Genomic DNA, 19,405 nt, shown 5'->3' on the forward strand with positions numbered 1-19,405 from the left:
CCTAAAATTTAGTCAAAAACTCCTCTCTTGCCATTTGTATCCTTTGGTTCCAGTCTTTTCCAGCAGAACAGAAAACATACAATACTAACCTTGTATCCATGGAGATACATTCCTGGACTCTGCCCAGATACATAATAATGTAGATAATAGCAAACCCCAATGAAATGAAGGACACCTGGCTCCTAGAGTGGTGCTGGAGAACTTAGAAATGCATATAGTTGTGGATAAAGGAAACCATGGAAACAAGTCCTATGGTTATACTTTATTTGTTCTATATTCCCACTTCAGATAAAAGTTCTGCTGGTGGCATGAACTACAGGCCACCTATTGAATGAATAAATTTACATAAGAGGAGAGTATTCACGTATGAAAATAGTGTTCATTCTCCATTCAAGCAGATGATTCAATACGTTTTATCTAGCTGGGATTCACAACAGGACTCTTGAGGACCCTTCCACACCAGAGAATTATAGCACTACAGTTCCACTTTAATTGCCATGGTAAAATCCTATGGATTCCTGGGATTTTCACTTTAGGGAATGGGACTCAGAAAACAGGCAGTGCCCAAGTTACAAACAAGACAGGACCTGTTGGTTTGTTCTTACGTTGAATTTGTACGTAAATGGAAGCAGGTACATTTTTAAAGTGTAACTCTAGACATATATTTATGTTGTCAAAGGCTTTCATGGCCAGAATCCCTGGGTCTCTGTGAGTTTTCCGGGCTGTATGGCCATGTCCCAGAAGCATTCACTCATGACATTTCGCCTGTATCTATGGCAGGAATCCTCAGAGGTTGTGAAGACTCACGCCCTCTAAGGATGGCTGCTATAGATGCAGGGGAAAGATCAGGAGAGAATGCTTCTGGAACATGGCCATACAGCCCAGAAAACTCATAGCAACCATACACACACACACACACATATGCATACATGTTTGCTTTGGATTGCACAGGGCAAAAGATTTCACCTCATTTTCTGTCCCTGTGATAGTTGATTTTGAAAAAAAAGGCTTGTTATGGAAACAACTCAGGCATGTTATGGATAACTCAGGCATGGGCCAACTTGGGCCCTCCAGGTGTTTTGGACTTTAACTCCCAGAATTCCTAACAGCCGGTTTGTGGGAGTTGAAGTCCAAAGCACCTGGAGGGCCCAAGTCTGATATATATAGCATTATAACTGTAATGTAAAAAGGCCCACTGTAAGGTAACAGGTAAATCCCATTAATTCAGTGGCACTATTCTAGTGAGGAACTAACCCTTTATGCCTCAGGGCTGCTGCTTTATTGTTGTTGTCATCCTCATGTTGTGCTTTGAGGTCCACTGATGGCCATTGCTTCTCATAGAGTTCTCTTATCAATACATCTTCATGGCCTTTCTCTGAAGCTGAGAGAGTGTGATTTCCCAAAGACTTTCAGTGAGCTGGCTTCTATGGTTCTGGGCTCCTTGCCCTTACATTGCTGTTTAGGAAGTGAAACAGCCTCCAATGATCTTATTTTTTTTTATCTCCCACCTTTTTGTTTTAAAATTGAAGAGTAGAGAAGTTTGCTTTTGGCCCCCCTCCGTTTTTAGCCATCCATATTATTCACAGAACAGTTTCCTACGGCACATTTCAAATCAGTTTAATTTCTTCTTACTAGCTTTCTTCACAGTCCAGCTTCCAGAACCATACATTATAAAATGGTATGTATTATTCTGGAGACCATACATATACAGAAATGTTAAACACAATGGTATGGATAATTCTGATTATTGAGTCATCGATGCTGCCACATCTTTATGCTTGGGAATCGTATCAATTTTCCTTCATGGCTGTCCCTTGACTGACAGCCTGATTATTGGGATTAATTCTGATTAATGACTGAACACCAAAGTATGGGAAAACCTTTCAAATAAAATAGAAAACAACATGAAAAGAGGGGAAGATTCCATTCTTGGTGGATGGATCCAGTCAAAGATGAGATAAAACTTGGTTTTGAGTTGGTCTCTCTCATTCATCGAGTCTCTGCAGTAAATGAAAAACCTTCCAAATAAAGAAACAGCAAGAAAGAAAGAATGGAAAGACTCCATTTTTGGTGGAAGGATCTAGTCAAGGAAGAGATAAAACTGTTGGTTTGAGTTGAAGTGACTCATTCATGGAGTCTCTGTAGTTAAATTTTAAATGGAAAACCTTCCAAATAAAGAGAAAAAACAGCAGAAAAGAGAGGCAGACTCTATTCTTGATGGATGGATCAAGTCAAAGGTGAAATACTGTTTCGAATTGAGGTCTCTCCTTCGTAGTTAAAAATGACTGAAGTGAGCTGCTGAAGGAGCCAAGTTGAGGTCTCTCATCATGGAGTCCCCGGAGTTTAATTTTAAATAGAAAACAGCAAGAAAAGAGAGGCAGACTCCATTCTTGATGGATGGATCCAGTTTTGAGTTGAAGTCTCTCATTCATGGAGTCTCTGTTGATAAATTTCAAATGGAAAACCTTCCAAATAAAGTAGAAAATAGCAGAAATGAGAGGCTGGCTCCATTCTTGATGGATGGATCCAGTCAAAGGTGAAATAAAACTATTGTTTTCATAGTTAAAAATGACTGTAGAGAACTGCTGAAGGAGCCAAGTTGAAGTTGTTTTGAGTCGAAGTCTCTCATTCATGGAGTCCCAGTACAGTAGTCTCACTTATCCAAGCTTCGCTTTTCCAAGCTTCTGGATTATTATCCAAGCCGTTTTTGTAGTCAATGTTTTCAATATATCATGATATTTTGGTGCTAAATTCGTAAATCCAGTAATTACAACATAGCATTACTGTGTATTGAACTACTTTTTCTGTCAAATTTGTTGTATAACATGATGTTTTGGTGCTTAATTTGTAAATTCATAACCCATTTTGATGTTTAATAGGCTTTTTCTTAATCTCTCCTTATTATCCAACATATTTGCTTATCCAACGTTCTGCCTGCCTGTTTATGTTGGATAAGTGAGACTTTACTGTAGTTCAATTTTAAATAGAAAACATTAAGAAAGGAAGGTAGGCTCCGTTATTGATGGGTGGATCCAGTCAAAGATGAGATAAAACTGTTGTTTTGAATGGAGGTTTCTCCATGTTTTAAAATGACTGAAGAGTTCTGCTGAAGGAGCCAAGCTGAAGTTGTTTTGAGTCGAAGTCTCTCATTCATGGAGTCCCAGTAGTTCAATTTTAAATAGAAAACATCAAGAAAGGAGAGGCAGGCTTCGTTATTGATGGGTGGATCCAGTCAAAGATGAGATAAAACTGTTGTTTTGAATGGAGGCCTCTCCTTCCGTTTTTTTTCGTGTCAGGAGCAACCGGAGTTGCTTCTGGAGTGAGAGAATTGGCCATCTGCAAGGACGTTGCCCAGGGGATGTTGCCCGGATGTTTTGATGTTTTACCATCCTTGTGGGAGGCTTCTCTCATGTCCTTGCATGGAGCTGGAGCTGACAGAGGGAGCTCATCTGCGCTCTCCATGGGTGGGATTCGAACCTGGCAGCCTTCAGGTCAGCAACCCAACCTTCAAGTCACAAGGCTTTAATCCCCTAGGCCACTGGAGGCTCCTAGTCAAAGGTGAAATAAAAAAACTATTGTTTTGAATTGAGGCCTCTCCTTCATGTTTAAAAATGGCTGAAGAGAGCTGCTGAAGGAGCCAAGATGAAGTTGTTTTGAGTCGAAGTCTCTCGTTCATGGAGTCCCAGTAGTTCAATTTTAAATAGAAAACCTCAAGAAAGGAGAGGCAGACTCCATTCTTGATGGGTGGATCCAGTCAAAGAGTAGATAAAACTGTTGTTTTGAATGGAGGCCTCTCCTTCATGTTTAAAAATGAGTGAAGAGAGCTGCTGAAGGAGCCAAGTTGAAGTTGTTCTGAGTCGAAGTCTCTCATTCATGGAGTCCCAGGAGTTCAATTTTAAATAGAAAACATCAACAAAGGAGAGGCAGGCTTCGTTATTGATGGGTGGATCCAGTCAAAGATGAGATAAAACTGTTGTTTTGAATGGAGGCCTCTCCTTCATGTTTAAAAATGGCTGAAGAGAGCTGCTGAAGGGGCCAAGTAGAAGTTCGCTTCACTTCACTTTATTTCTTAATTAGTCGCTCTCCACCAGAGTACTCCGAGGGACTTACAATTTAAAATATCATTCCACAATATAAAAAACATTCAACATAAAAACATTCAACGGTGACTATTTGGCAGATTAGATCTGATTTACTTAAATGCACAACCAAACAGCCAAGTCTTGAGCGCTTTTACAAAAGGTCGCAACTCCGACATTGCTCTAACATATGGAGGCAATGAGTTCCACAGAATTGGAGATAGAAGTTGTTTTGAGTTGGAAGTCTCTCATTCATGGAGTCCCAGTGGTTCAATTTTAAATAGAAAACATCAACAAAGGAGAGGCAGGCTCCATTCTTGATGGGTGGATCCAGTCAAAGATGAGATAAAACTCTTGTTTTGAATGGAGGCCTCTCCTTCATGTTTAAAAATGAGTGAAGAGAGCTTCTGAAGGGGCCAAATTGCGAAGTCCTGGCTTTCCTGCCTATGTTCCTTCTCCTTCTGAGGGAGTCCCAAAGGCGTGTTTCAAGTGAACGTGGGGACCCTCCTTGGGTCCAAAGGATGCCTCGGGCATGCCTTCCCTGGGGGCGGCCTCCCGGGCACGTAGGAAGCCCAAGGCCCGCCTCGGGGGCGGAGAAGAGGGCGAGGAGAGCAGGAAGCGGGCGAGCGAGCGAGCGAGGGCGCCATGATCGAAGGAGACGCTTCTGAGGTAAAATTCTCCTCAGGAAGGAAAAGCGCGGGAACGCCGGGAAGAAGGGCCAACGGTCCGGAGCGGGAGCCCGTTTAACGGCTCCGAGGATTCGAATCCCCCCTCGGCCGTGGAAGCCACGCTCGCGCGCTCTCTCTGGGGCCCCTTTCTAGGCTGCCATCGCATCCAGGTCGTCCACATTATCGGCTTTGAGCTGGACCATAGGAGTCTGCACCGCCAGTTCAAAGCAGGTGATCTGGATTTTAGACAAGAAGGGGCCTCAGGCTGGATCTACATTGCCATATAATCCAGATTGTCAAAGCAGATTTTATGTGGCCCCTTCTACACTGCCATATAATCCAGATTATCCGCCTTCAACTGGGGGCACATATGATTCACTTCAAAGCAGATAATGTGGATTACAGTAGAGTCTCACTTATTTATTTATTTACAGTACAGTAGAGTCTCACTTATCCAACATTCACTTATCCAACGTTCTGGATTATGCCCTGGTTTTTATTGTTTTCTCTGAATTTTGGGTTGTAATGTATGTTATTATTTATTGTATTGTTAAATTGTGTTATGATATGTTGTTTTATATTCTGTCATATTGTATGGTTTTGGGCATGGCCCCATGTAAGCCGCTCCGAGTCCCCGTTGGGGAGATGGTGGCGGGGTATAAATAAATTTTTATTATTGTTATTATTATTATCCAACACATTTTTGTAGTCAATGTTTTCAATACATCGTGATATTTTGGTGCTAAATTTGTAAATACAGTAATTATTACGTAGCATTACTGCATATTGAACTACCTTTTCTGTCAAATTTGTTGTATAACATGAAGTTTTGGTGCTTAATTTGTAAAATCATAACCTAATTTGGTGTTTAATGGGTTTCTCCTTAATCTCTCCTTGTTATCCAATGTATTCGCTTATCCAACGTTCTGCCGGCCTGTTTATGTTGGATAAGTGAGACTCTACTGTATTTATATTCTGCCCTTCTCACCCCGAAGGGGACTCAGGGCGGATCACATTATACATATATGGCAAACATTCAATGCCTTAACACAGAACAAAGACAGAAGACAAACGCAGGCTCCGAGCTGGCATCGAACTCATGACCTCTTGGTCAGAGTGATTTGTTGCAGCCGGCTGCAGCTGGCTGCTCACCAACCTGCGCTACAGCCCGGGCGTAAACATAAACGGGCCGGCAGAATGTTGGTTAAGCAAATATGTTGGATAATAAGGAGGCATTAAGGAAAAGCCTATTAAACATCAAATTAAAGGTAAAGGTTTCCCCTGACGTTAAGTTCAGTCATGTCCAACTGGGGTTTGGTGCTCATCTCCATTTCTAAGCCGAAGAGCCGGCGTTATCCATAAACACCTCCAAGGTCATGTGGCCATTGGCATGACGGCATGTAGCGCCGTTACCTTCCCGGCGGAGCAGTACCTATTGATCTACTCACATTGGCATGTTTTCGAACTGCTAGGTTGGCAGAAGCTGGAGCTAACAGCGGGCGCTCACTCCGCTCCCCGGATTTGAACCTGGGACCTTTCGGTCTGCGAGTTCAGCAGCTCTGCGCTTTAACGCACTAAGCCACTGGAGCCTCCCATAACATCAAATTAGGTTATGATTTTACAAATTAAGCACCAAAACATCATGTCATACAACAAATTAGACATAAAAAGTAGTTCAATACACAGTAATGCCATGTAGTAATTACTGTATTTACAAATTTAGCACCAAAATATCATGTATTGAAAACATTGACTACAAAAATGTGTTGGATAATCCAGAATATTGGATAAGCAAGTGTTGGATAAGTGAGACTCTACTGTATATGGCAATTTAGATCCAGCCTGAGGCCCTTTCTACACTGCCATATAAAATCCAGGTTATTTGCTTTAAGATGGGTTATATGGCAGTATAGACTCAGATAATGCAGTTCAGAGCAGATGTGGATGACCTGCCTTGATATTTTGGATTATATGGCAGTGTAGAAGGAGCTTTTTTCCACAGTCATATAACCCAGTTCAAGGCAGATAATCTGGCTTTTATAGCAGTGTACAAGGGGCTTCTCTACACTGCCATATAACCTAGTTGAAGGCAGATAATCTGAATTACAGTAGAGTCTCACTCATCCAACATAAACGGGCCAGCAGAATGTTGGATAAGCGAATATGTTGGATAATAAGGAGGGATTAAGGAAAAGCCTATTAAACATCAAATTAGGTGATGATTTTACAAATTAAGCACCAAAACATCATGTTTAACAACACATTTGACAGAAAAAGTAGTTCAATATGCAATAATGCTATGTAGTAATTACTGTATTTACAAATTTAGCACCAAAATACCACGATGTATTGAAAACATTGACTACAAAAATGCGTTGGAAAATCCAGAACGTTGGATAAGCAAGTATTGGATAAATGAGACTACTGTATATGGTAGTGTAGAACATACACATAGAATACAGGTTAGCAAATGTACACATTAGCAAAGAAATAGTGAGAGGTTTGGGAGGTTGCTATTTCCAACAGTTTTAAGGCCTAACGTTTTATTTTGAAGGGGTTTTATACTGGGGAGATGGGATTGGGTTATACTGAAGATGTGATATTATTTATGTTGTAATTTTGGTAATGATATTTTATTTTTGTATTGTATGCTGTAAGCCTCCTTGGGTCCTCTTGTAGAGAAAAGCAGGGTAGAAAGATTTTAAATGAATAAAGAAATTTGAGAATGAGTTATTAACAAGTTTTTTTTTTGCATTTCTGATGGTTCTAGAAGCCTCATATACAATAATGTGACATACACATTTTAAAAATAAAAATCAGAATGTCCAAGGCGACCAGCTGATGACAATGGAGAGGAGGGAAGGTCTGCTTATTGAGAGGAGTGGAGAGAGCATAGAGTTCACGAGACAGCATGAGGCCCCTTGCCTCATGCCTACGTGTTCTTTTAACATTACAAGCTAGACAAAATACATTTAAAATGTCTTTTCTGCATATGAACGTAGCAAGAATTCTGTGAAATAGTCAAATGCACAATTATTATTTTCATAGGTAATATGCACAAAATCGTAAACTTAATTAAAACGTTAAGATATTATCTTATGCTTTTTGTACGGGTTTTTCTGATGGATAGTGATATCTCAGATGACAATATGTAACAAGCTGTTCTCGCTGATAAACCACGGAAGAGAAATAGGTTGGTGAAATCATGGAAACAAAATACTGTAAACAAAAGGAAGAAAGGTACGTGAAGCATGCTACAAAGAAACCAAAGATAGACTACAATCATGACATGAACTTCTGTGTGGCTCTAAAGCTGACTTGATGAGCATATACTGGAAAAACAAAGATGTTGTGAGTCAACATAATTTTATTATATCTCTATTGATGTCAGGACACCGGAAAGATGAACGCCAAATCAGGGTAACAAAGAGGGATTGTGTAAGAATAAAACCATAATGTGTTGCGTTCCAACTGCAGACTGAAATGTGCTCGTATATAGAAAGACATTTTTGTCAATTTTTAATGTTGACGGAAGAAAAGTAGAAAATAGTTGAAGAAAAAAGACCTATGGGAGTGCAGTTCCAGAAACTTGTGGCAGAATGAGGTTAAGTATCTAACTACACGGATTGTGTAAGGACATTTTTGTGTAAGGATGTTTTTGGTGCAAAGAACAGCACTGAAGAAGTGATAATACACTGCTGATGAAATCCCTACCTTCGACTTTGAACGTTCGTCAGATGTGGAGTATGCTTTGTGAACAGAAAGCAACAGCCCAGTGGAGTTTCTCCTTTCTGCTGCAACAAAGTACTTGTCACAAAATGTAATCTAGGATTTGGAACTGTAAAGCAGGATGCCTTCAATGAGTGCCATGTCTTCTTGGTGTGTTTCAGAAGACGAGCAGAAGAAAAACGTGTTGTCCAAAAAGATGTTCATAAACAGAAGAGAAAGCTTTCTTCCAACATCTGAATGAAAGCTTTTCTTCAGCATCTGAATGAATGTATTATTCATTTTTATAGGTGTCTTGAAAGTGAAGGGGGCAGAGGACCTCCAGAAATGAGTTCTTGTTTATGGCATTTCTTCAGTGCCTGTTTGAAATTACACTGTGATGATAAGATGATAAAGTGCATCAGAGTGTTTTGTGACAGTTGTGCTTCTCAGAATAAGAACTACTGCATGTTGTTCATATTTTGTGTAAGTGCATCTCAGTGTGGTTAGCACTTGGCATAGTTGAGAAAAAGCTTAGAAAAATAAAACTATCCCTTTTCCTGAAAAGTATGATGTAGTATTGAAGACTGTTGGGACAGTTTACATTCTAAGACCAGATTTTAAATGGGTGAACTGGCAAAAAGCTGCTTTGAATCTTGTGGAGAGAAAAAGCGGGCATTATTATTATTATTATTATTATTATTATTATTATTATTATTATTATTATTAATAATAATAATAATAACAACAGGAAAAACTCAGCCGCTATCAGGACCTCAAGATTGAACTTCAAAGACTCTGGCAGAAACCAGTGCAGGTGGTCCTGGTGGTGATGAGCACACTGGGTGCCGTGCCAAAAGATCTCAGCCGGCATTTGGAAACAATAGACATTGACAAAATCACCATCTGCCAACTGCAAAAGGCCACCCTACTGGGATCTGCACACATCATCAGAAAATACATCACACAGTCCTAGACACTTGGGAAGTGTTCGACTTGTGGTTTTGCGAAACGAAATCCAGCATATCTATCTTGTTTGCTGTGCCATACAACGTTGTTGTGTTGATAATAATAGCACAATATTCTACACCAATATTGCAGAAATTTGTTCTTTAGTTGAGTCTGAATTGTGTTTTTGTTCCTCCATGAAAGCATGATATCTTAAAGGAGGGATGCCTGTCTTCAGTTAAGGTGGATGTTGCGAAAAATGTCATCTTCTTCCTGCAGAATGTTTCTGCTGACAAATAGTGAAATATTTTTAATCAAAATGACTCAAATGCTCACCCATTATATCCCCAGGCTCTAAAAGACATGAACATTCATTGGGGCCAGGTCATCAAACCAGAGCAATACTCAAAAGCAAAAGTATATTCATAAGAAGTTTACAGGAGGTTGAAGAACAAGAATTATATAGAGGCTTACCAGTCATTTCCCAAAAAAGTAACGTGGAGGTTAAGATTAATTGGTTTCTGAACCTATAGGTAATGTACTTTGCATCCAGACCTGTTATTAAATGTGAGGAAATGTAAGCATCAAACAGGAAGACAAATGTATTTATTTTATAACAGTCTGAAAAATAAAATGCTGTTGTCTAGAGGAAACCTCCTAATTCAGTGTTCGCATTATCTGTGATGCTCAAGGCAACCCACAGATGGCATTATTGGTCAGCCTCTTAACCTGCATTTTTGAAAGGGAGTTCCACCACAGTGTGAGAATATTGGAGTTATGTGTTTTGAATAAGAATAGCCAAGTTTATTTCACACCTAATTAGTGAGGAATCGCAACAGAGTGGGGAGTATTTGCATGCAGCAAAATTCTATGGAAATCCTTTTTATACTTTGCATTATTGACATGTTAAAATCGATGGGTTTTTATTAAATTGAAATGCCCCCTATTTCAGGTGCCGGTGGTGTTTGAGGATGTCATCATTTATTTCTCCAGAGAAGAGTGGAAGATGTTAGAAAAGTGGCAGAAGGATCTCTACTGGAAGGTGTTAAAGGATAACTATGAAGCGCTGGTCCTTGTAGGTAAGGAGACTCTTTTGGCAGAAAAAAAAATGCCTTCAAAATGACTGTGCCCAATCTTTTTGTCAATGGAAAACTCCAAACTCCTGTCTGTTTTCAGGTGGCCTCACTCTTTTATGCATTTAGAAGGGGCCACAAGGGCCATCTTCTCCATCCCCATCTGCCATTCAGGAATACAAAACCCAAGTCCTCCTGAGAGATGCCCATCCAACCTCTGTAAAGACCTCCAAAGATGGAGAGTCGTATCACCCTCTGAGGTAGTTCTTTCACTGGGAAGAAATATATGGCTTTTACACACAAAATATTCTTCCTAATGTTTAGGTAGAATCTCTTTTCTTGTATTTTGAATGCATTGGTTCATGATCAGGTCCCTGGAGCATCAGAAAACAAGTTCATTTTGTCTGCCACACGATTCCCTTTCAGATATTTAAAGATGGCTCTCATGTCTCATTTTTCTCCAAGCTAAACATACCCAGCTCCCTGTGTTCATCCTCATAAAGTTGTCTTTCCAGACTTTCGACCATCTTAAGCTGGATCGATACTGTAGAACTAATGCAGTTTGACAATGATTTGGCACAGAGGTCTGAAGCCTTGTCAAATAGCAAATCCTAGGAGGTCGCCGCATTGAGCCATGGTTGCTTAAAGTGTGAGGCGGCATTAATTCTAAGTGCAGATGCTCCTTGATGACCATTCATGGCTTGCTAATGTTCTCCTTGATATTGAAGAGTACCTGCCTTCCTTCCCTCTGAAGACAGAACTTTTTGCTACTGTGATTAGACTTGGGAAGTCTGCTTTTCACTTCCAGCTGAAATTAACTTGTTATTCCTTTCCAATTCCCAAAATACCAAACTGGCATCAATAGATAAGATGGTGGGGTTGCAGCATGTGGCAGCCTCTTGCAAATAATAGTTTCCCCAGAAATAATAGTTTCCGAGAGAAGAACTGGAGGAGGCATGGAAAACGCCAGTCATTGGGATGACTGCAGCACATTGAAACCTGAGCCATTCTGGGTGTCACAGTGCTTGCTTTGTTTGGCACATAACGCGTTGTGTGCCTCTTTCTTTTTGTGAGCAGGACATCCAGTCACCAAAGCGGATGTCCTGGCATGGCTTGAGAAGCATGAATGTCCAAATGGCAATGGAATTCAGCAACCCAAAACCAGTAGTCCATCTGAGATTCTTTGTCCATGTGAGTAAACTTCTTTATTCTAACAGTTTGGGAAACTGAATATTAGAAAAAGCAAGAGGTGTGTGTAATGTGTGTGTGTGGTATATTATTTTAAAAATTTATATCCCACCTTAAATCCAAAAATCTCAGGGAAGTATAAACAAAGACCTGTTTAAGACAACAAATAATGATAACGATTTTAAAAAATGAAATTCTGTTAAACTACTTAGAATTTAAAACCAGTTAAAATAATTTAAAAGTTAAAATAGTATTGATCACAGCACACATACAGATTGGATAAAATTAATTAGGACTATTAGTTTGATTTGTTGCCACAGTTATACTAGTGTTGACATCAGTTGGGCCTCTGAGGAGAGTATTTCATAATCAGTCAGAGAAGGTTCTGAAGTAATATGTCAGGAGGTCATCAATTAAGTATTATAAGTGCTGGAAAAACTAGCCATTCGTGTAATGTGCATCGTAAGAGCCCTGTATCCACGGGGAATACATTCTTGGCTGGACTGCAGTTACCTGAAACTACAGATATGACCAAATGCCATTAAATTACTTAACTTCTAGCCCTAGGATGGTATAGATTTCAGCTGGAGATATCCTCTCTAGAAATTTCCTATGTCCTCCAGGTTACTCTGGTAACTTCTGGGGGAAGCATAACAGAAAATTGCTTGGAGGGCCCAGCAAATTCCATTTTCCCCAGGTGCAGGTGAGTGAAACAGCAGTTATGGATTCAGATGATATAGGGGTCTAATTGTACATCTGTTTATGTCAGATGCAACCATGTTCTTGCTTTCTAAATAAGATTATAGAGATAAAGGGCAAATGTTCTGGTAAGAGGCATGATAGGTTCTTATAATGCTTTAACCTTTTTGCCTCCATATTGGACCTGTGGAAGTACAGCCATTTGGCTCCATGCCTAGCAGAAACTCAGGTTGCTGGAAAAGAGGTCTGATCAGCATATGTCTGTTTGGGTTGTCCTCTGCAATCTATTCTTTTTCAGTCTCTAATGAATTCATATTATCCTTTTATTCTAGCAAACCAGAGACTTCCACAGATGTGCCACAAAGAAGGCATCGAACAGGTGGGATCTCTTCAGGAGCTCTGTAGTGAAGTGAAAGTAGACACTGCCCTTTGTTATAACATTACGGGAAGCCATTCCCAAAGGACAGCTGTTTCGCCCAGAGAGTATGAATCTGGAGAAAGTGGCCAGAAGTCCCAGCTGAAGAGTTTGCCTCGAACACGGCCACGGGTCAGAATAAAAAAGGCCTTCTTTCCTTGCTCTAAGTGCAAAAAGTGCTTTTCTAGTTCCTCATTCTTGAAGGTGCACCGGAGGACTCACTTGAAGGAAAATGGGATGTACACGCATCATGGGAACGCCCTGAAGACACTGCATTGTTGCACAGATTGTGGTCAGAACTTCCACAGATACCTTGACTTCCTCCAGCACAGAAAAAGTCACCAAATGGCAAATCCCTGGCTATGCACTCATTGTGGGGATGTTTTTATGTCCCAGAGCGATCTTGCGATGCATGAGAAGGGCCATTTAGAAGAGGCGAACCAGGACCTTGCTTCATGTAGTCAAAATGCTATCTGTGAGTCATCTGAGACTGGTGGCAGTCAGATGGGCTTGGATGATCCCCAGCAGCAGGAAGATGATGGCAAAGTGAGAAAACTCTTCTCATGTGTTTACTGTAAGTTGCAGTTCAAAGTAGAAATGAATTTGGCAGTGCATTACAGATACTGTCCCAAGGGAAAGCTTAAAAATCCTCAGGATGCGGAGGTTCCTGCCAGGCAAGGATCACCCCATTGGGCCTCTGCTCACAAGAGCGGTGACTTATGGCAGCCTCAGCATCCTTCGCAAACATCCGCTCAGGTCATTTGCCCGGATCCTGGTCAGTTGGTTATCCAGACGCATCGCCAGAAACACCAAGTGGAGAAGCAGCGAATCAGTGCGGAGCCTGGAGGAAGTGCCTCCTCAGTGTACAGTTCTGGCAGCCTCCAGAAATCTTGTGCGACAAAGACGCTGCACAAATGCCAGGAGTGTGGGGAGAGGTTTGTTTACAAGTGGCAGTTGGCTGCTCACCTGGAAAGCCACACCGGAGGGAAAGGCTCTTATGGGAAGAGCTTTGCGCACAAAAGCAGCCTCTGGAATCACTCTCAGATTCACCAGGAGGAAGCCAAACTGAGAGGGGAAAACCACCAGGAGAACCTTGTCCCAGCCATCAGCCACAGAGCTGACAAAGAGAGGCCTCTTTTTCCATGCAAGGAGTGTGGGAATAGCTTCTCAAAATCATACTTGCGTTTGCACCTGGCGGTCCACGCGGGAATAAGGCACAAGTGCCTCCTTTGTGGGAAGTTGTTCAACTACAGGAGCAGTGCCATTGGGCACCTCAAACAGCACAGGAAGGAGGGGCCTTTCTTTCCATGCCCCAAATGTGAGCGGAGGGGAGGTATATACTGTAGCTGCAGGATGAAAAAGGTCCGCATCACTCCTCCTGAGCCCTCAACGCAAGTGGCAAAGGAATGAGTCTGCACTCAGGATTGCTTCCACAAATCACTGCAATTATGAATAAGCATCCTGAGTCTGAGGATCAGAAGAACTCCCCTTAGAAACTGGAGGGTAAACCATTTTGGTTCTCAGGGTTTTTTTTTTGGAAAAATGTAGGAATATTTGGCATCTATAGCAGAGTAGAGTGTAGTGTAGACAGCGTGTTTTTATTTCCCCTCAGAATTTACCCTCAGAAGGTAAATTCATTCCTGAAAGAGTTATTATCAGGGGGGAAGGAGGTCTCCACTGAAGGAGATCATATATATGGAATGAATTTCCCTTCTGAGTGGTAGATTTCTCTCACTTCTTCTTTTAATAATAAATACAGTAGAGTCTCACTTATCCAACACTCGCTTATCCAACGTTCTGGATTATCCAACGCATTTTTGTAGTCAATGTTTTCAATACATCGTGATATTTTGGTATTACATTCGTAAATAAAGTAATTACTACATAGCATTACTGCTTATTGAACTACTTTTTCTGTCAAATTTGTTGTATAACAGGATGTTTTGGTGCTTCATTTGTAAAATCATAACCTAATTTGATGTTTAATAGGCTTTTCCTTAATCCCTCCTTATTATCCAACATATTCGCTTATCCAATAATCTGCTGTCCTGTTTATGTTGGATAAGTGAGACTCTACTGTAATAATAAAACTTTATTTCTATTGTAATCGGGTGATTCTGAAGGTTTTCACTTTTTTTGGTCAAACTTGCAACAACCCTGGCGATAATATTTGAGACTGTGGTGGAGGCTCCTTCTTTGGAGGCTTTTAAGCAGAGGCTGGATGGCCATCTGTCGGGGGTGCTTTGAATGCGATTTCCTGCTTCTTGGCAGAAAGGGGTTGGACTGGGTGGCCCATGAGGTCTCTTCCAACTCTACTATTCTATGATTCTAGACCGTTGTCTCACCTCCGTTCTTAACTGTGAGTTGGAAGTTACTGCCTGTACTTGGGTTTGCGTAAAAAAAAATTCAGGAGGAAAGGGATTACAAAATATTTTCTCAGATGGAAAGGGCGAGGGGGAAAAGTTTGAGAAGCCTTGACACAGATCAAAGAAATAGGTGAAAAAAGATAGGAAGCCTGCACCCCAGGGGTCTCTCTGTTCCCTCATTACTCAGATACTTCTTTACTTCCAACAAAAAGCGTGCTGAAGAGCCTGAGTGACTTTCCCTGGACTTGCACTCCAACTCATTGCTTTGTGTCCCACATTCCTTCCTGCTTGAAGACATTAGATCCTAGCCACAGTCCACCCAGAACAAGTACCCTGTGTTTTTTGGGTACCTTTCCTAGGGCACAGGTAAACTTGGGCCCTCCAGGTGTTTTGGACTTCAACTCCCACAATTCCTAACAGCCGGTAGGCTGTTAGGAATTGTGGGAGTTGAAGTCCAAAACACCTGGAGGGCCCAAGTTTGCCCATACCTGTCCTAGAAGTAAAAAATCTTTTGCCCCTGAAACTTTTTTCCATAAAAACAAAATGTAATAATTATATTGTCAGCTAGTTTCTTTTAGAAAAACGAATGAAATGTTTAAGACAAGTTGTTCACGTATCTTTGTTGCTGTTACTGTGTGCCTTCAAGTCGTTTCTGTCCTAATGTAACCTAAAAGTGAATTTATCTCAGGGTTTTCTTGGCAAGATTTGTTCAGAAGAGGCGTGAACCCAGTGAGTTTCCATGGCTATGTATGGATTCGAAGCCTGGTCTCCAAAGTCATTGTCCTATGTTCAAATCACTATGCTACCTTGGCACCTTGTCATGTATTTACTGTCCCTAAAATAATTTCTCACAACTATGCAAGATTCATTTCTTTAATGTAAATATATGTACATTTCCACAATAGAAAACCTAATAAAACAATGGGAAAAACTGAGGCCCATCTAACATAATTGGAACAAATCAGAAATGATGGTATTTAACTATCAAGAAGAAGAGATAAAAAATAAACTAGGAAGGGGAAATAAAAATAAAAATTAAAGAAACAATAAAATATTTAGGGACAAATATAACTAAAGAATTTTAAAAAATGGAAATAAATAGAAATGTAATTTTAAACTATCAATAAAGCTGGAGGAGGAAAAAATGGAAATAAGCAATTTAACCAAATTATGAATGAAAATTAATATAAAATTATTAGAATACACTAAGCTCAAATTATTGTGGTTTGGTAAGATAGCATTAGTTAAAATGAAGATATTAATCAAATTAAATTTTTTATTTAGAATGCTACCAGTAGAAATTTCAGATCAAAAAATAAAAAATTGTATGGGCATGTTAAACTTGTATTGTAATGGAAACAAAGAAAGCTAGAATAAACCAAAGCATATGGTATAAACCACAAAAAGAATGTGGTCCCAGACTTCCAAATCTCAAGTTATATTACCATTCTAATCAAATAAGATATATAGTAGAAAGCTTAGCAAAACAAACAAGGTGTGACGTGGCCGACTATGCCATGTCACACCTTGTTGTGCAGGTAGCCAGCTTATTTGCAGGTTCTACTGCATTTTAAGATTTTTTTATAACTTATAATTTTTTTGCTGGGATTTTATATGAATTGTTGTCTTTTATGCTTATGTTATATATTTATACTTGTGTATTTATATAGTTTGTATTATGGTTTATATGCGGCACTATGGTGCTCCCAAAGCAGTTACTATACTCCCAACTCAAGAACGGAAAATGGAATGTTAGTGGGCAGGGAAAGAGATTTAAAGATGGGTTTAAAGCTAACCTTAAAAACTCGCATAGAAACCAAGAACTGGAAAGCCCTGGCCCTTTAGCGTTCTAACTGGAGGTCAGCTGTGACCAGCAGTGCTGTGGAATTTGAAGAGGCACGAATGGAGGGCGAAAGGGAGAAATGTGCCAAGAGGAAGGCGCGCCAAGCCAACCTTCCTCCCGGAAACCAGTGTCCTCACTGTGGACAAACATGCGGGTCAAGGATAGGGCTCCACAGTCACCTACGTACACACCGCCAGGACACACTTGAAAGGCCATAATACTTGCACAACAAGGGGTCACCTAAATTATTAAGTAAGTTAGTAAGCAAGTAATATATAACAATAAAGAAATAAAATATGTATAAATAGGTAAAAGATGTGTAATAGAGTTATATGTGACATTGGGGAAAGTTAGAAACTGATAAGAAGCATACTTAAGGTGTGGTTGATTTTTCTTCTTTTTTATTCGTGTAAAATATGTCGTATTCCTCTGTCCAAGATATTGTAAAGAGGGGAAAGGGTGTATATTTATACATTTTGATTTATAAATCTATAAATAAAAGTTTCTAAAACTAAATATATGTACAGTATGAGATTATTTGTAGCCTTTGCTTCCTTTTCTCTGTTCCATGTAGGAAAATTAAGTGCTTTATGTCTGCTTCACAGTATGGATAATTACTGGAGTCAAACTCATTTTGTTTGTTTTATTAATGCTGATTTTTTTTCTGTTGGCTTTTCGTTTTGTTTGCTCTTCAAACTGGAAAAAAAGAATTCTAATAGTAAAGTGCTATTTACATTCCGAGGCCTTGGAGCTCCTTTGGAGTAAAACCTTTTTTTTTACAGTAAATTCAATTTCCGATTATATTCTGGACAGCCTTAGCTTCTGCAAATGGCCTGACTTGGTTTGGTTTATTGCCGTCAGAGGCAGAGTTGACCCCAAAGCTGTCAAGGGCTCTGAGAAAGAAGATAAATTTGTGAGTATGTGGTAGAACTCTATTCTACTGAAAGACTCATCCCTCCTGTGGATAACCAAGACTTGATGCTACTCTTTTGGTATCATACAGTATTGCTGGATGAAATTCAAAGTGGGGATGCGTCGCTCTTTGTGAGTTTCATTTTGTGATGTTTCTGCATCCTGTAACAAATGTGTATTTGTTGGAGACTAGGGTTGTCGTATGTCTTTCGGGCTGTGTGGCCATGTTCCAGAAGTATTCTCTCCTGATGTTTCGCCCACATCTATGGCAGGCATCCTCAGAGGTTGCGAGGCATGGATAAACTAGGCAAGGAAGGTAAATATATATCTGTGAAGAGTCCAGGGTGTGACAAGAGTCCTTTGTCACTGGGAAGCAAGCATTAATGTTTCAGTTAATAACCCTAATTAGCATGGGAAAGGTTTTGTCCCTTGCCTGGGGGCATCCTTTGTTCAGTCATTAGCTGTCTTCTGCCCTCAGAGTGTTGGTTCCCATCTACTGTTTTGATTTTAGAGTTTTTTAGGGTTGGAGACTAGCCCGGAGGGGAAGTAAAGGAGAGAATTCCAGGAGAGCAATAAAATCCTTATCCAACATTTGCTTATCCAACTTTCTGGATTATCCAACACAGTCTGCCTTTTAGTAGTCAATGTTTTTGTAGTCAATGTTTTCAATACATTGTGATGCTTTGATACTAAATTTGTAAATACAGTAATTACTACGTAGCATTACTGGGTATTGAACTACTCTTTCTGTCAAATTTGTTTTATAGCATGATGCTTTGGTGCTTAATTTGTAAAATCATAACCTAATTTGATGTTTAATAGGCTTTTCCTTAATCTCTCGTTATTATCCAACATTTTTGCTTATCCAACGTTCTGCCGGCCCGTTTATGTTGGATAAGTGAGACTCTACTGTATTAGTATTAGCCCCGGTGGCGAAGTGCGTTAAAGCGCTGAGCTGCAGAACTTGCAGACCGAAAGGTCCCAGGTTCAAACCCCGGGAGCGGCAAGAGCTCCTGCTGTTAGCTCCAGCTTCTGCCAACCTAGCAGTTCGAAAACATGCCAATGTGAATAGATCAATAGGTACCGCTCCGGCGGGAAGGTAACGGCGTTCCATGCAGTCATGTCAGTGGCCACATGACCTTGGAGGTGTCTACGGACAACGCCGGCTCTTCGGCTTAGAAATGGAGATGAGCACCAACCCCCAGAGTCAGACATGACTGGACTTAACGTCAGGGGAAACCTTTACCTTTTAGTTTTGTGTGTTGTTGAAGGCTTTCATGGCCGGGATCACAGGGTTGTTGTATGTCTTTCGGGCTGTGTGGCCATGTTCCAGAAGTATTCTCTCCTGACGTTTCGCCCACATCTATGGCAGGCATCCTCAGAGGTTGTGAGGCTCTGAGGATGCCTGCCATAGATGTGGGCGAAACGTCAGGAGAGAATTATTATTATTATTATTATTATTATTAAACTTTATTTGTACCCCGCTAGCATCTCCCGAAGGACTCGATG

General features: G+C 40.4%; 1 protein-coding gene and 1 long non-coding RNA gene across 3 annotated transcripts in view; one reads left to right on the plus strand and one right to left on the minus strand.

Moving 5' to 3' along the window:
• LOC134299998 (uncharacterized) overlaps positions 1 to 4,793 on the minus strand; it is a 66,582-nt gene extending 61,789 nt beyond the window's left edge. For both annotated transcript variants that reach the window (XR_010007266.1, XR_010007265.1), the window contains exon 1: positions 1,255 to 4,793. This is a non-coding gene — a long non-coding RNA (uncharacterized LOC134299998). The remainder of the gene's footprint in view (positions 1 to 1,254) is intronic.
• LOC103280244 (zinc finger protein 25) lies at positions 4,619 to 17,500 on the plus strand. Its single transcript, XM_008118551.3, has 4 exons — positions 4,619 to 4,748; positions 10,353 to 10,479; positions 11,551 to 11,664; positions 12,693 to 17,500. The coding sequence occupies exons 1-4, from the start codon at positions 4,725 to 4,727 to the stop codon at positions 14,183 to 14,185; spliced, it is 1,758 nt and encodes a 585-aa protein (XP_008116758.3). The 5' UTR covers positions 4,619 to 4,724; the 3' UTR covers positions 14,186 to 17,500.
• The last annotated feature ends 1,905 nt before the right edge of the window (positions 17,501 to 19,405 follow it).

Source organism: Anolis carolinensis, chromosome 6, assembly GCF_035594765.1.
Source record: "Anolis carolinensis isolate JA03-04 chromosome 6, rAnoCar3.1.pri, whole genome shotgun sequence".
NCBI classification, from domain to species: domain Eukaryota; kingdom Metazoa; phylum Chordata; class Lepidosauria; order Squamata; family Dactyloidae; genus Anolis; species Anolis carolinensis.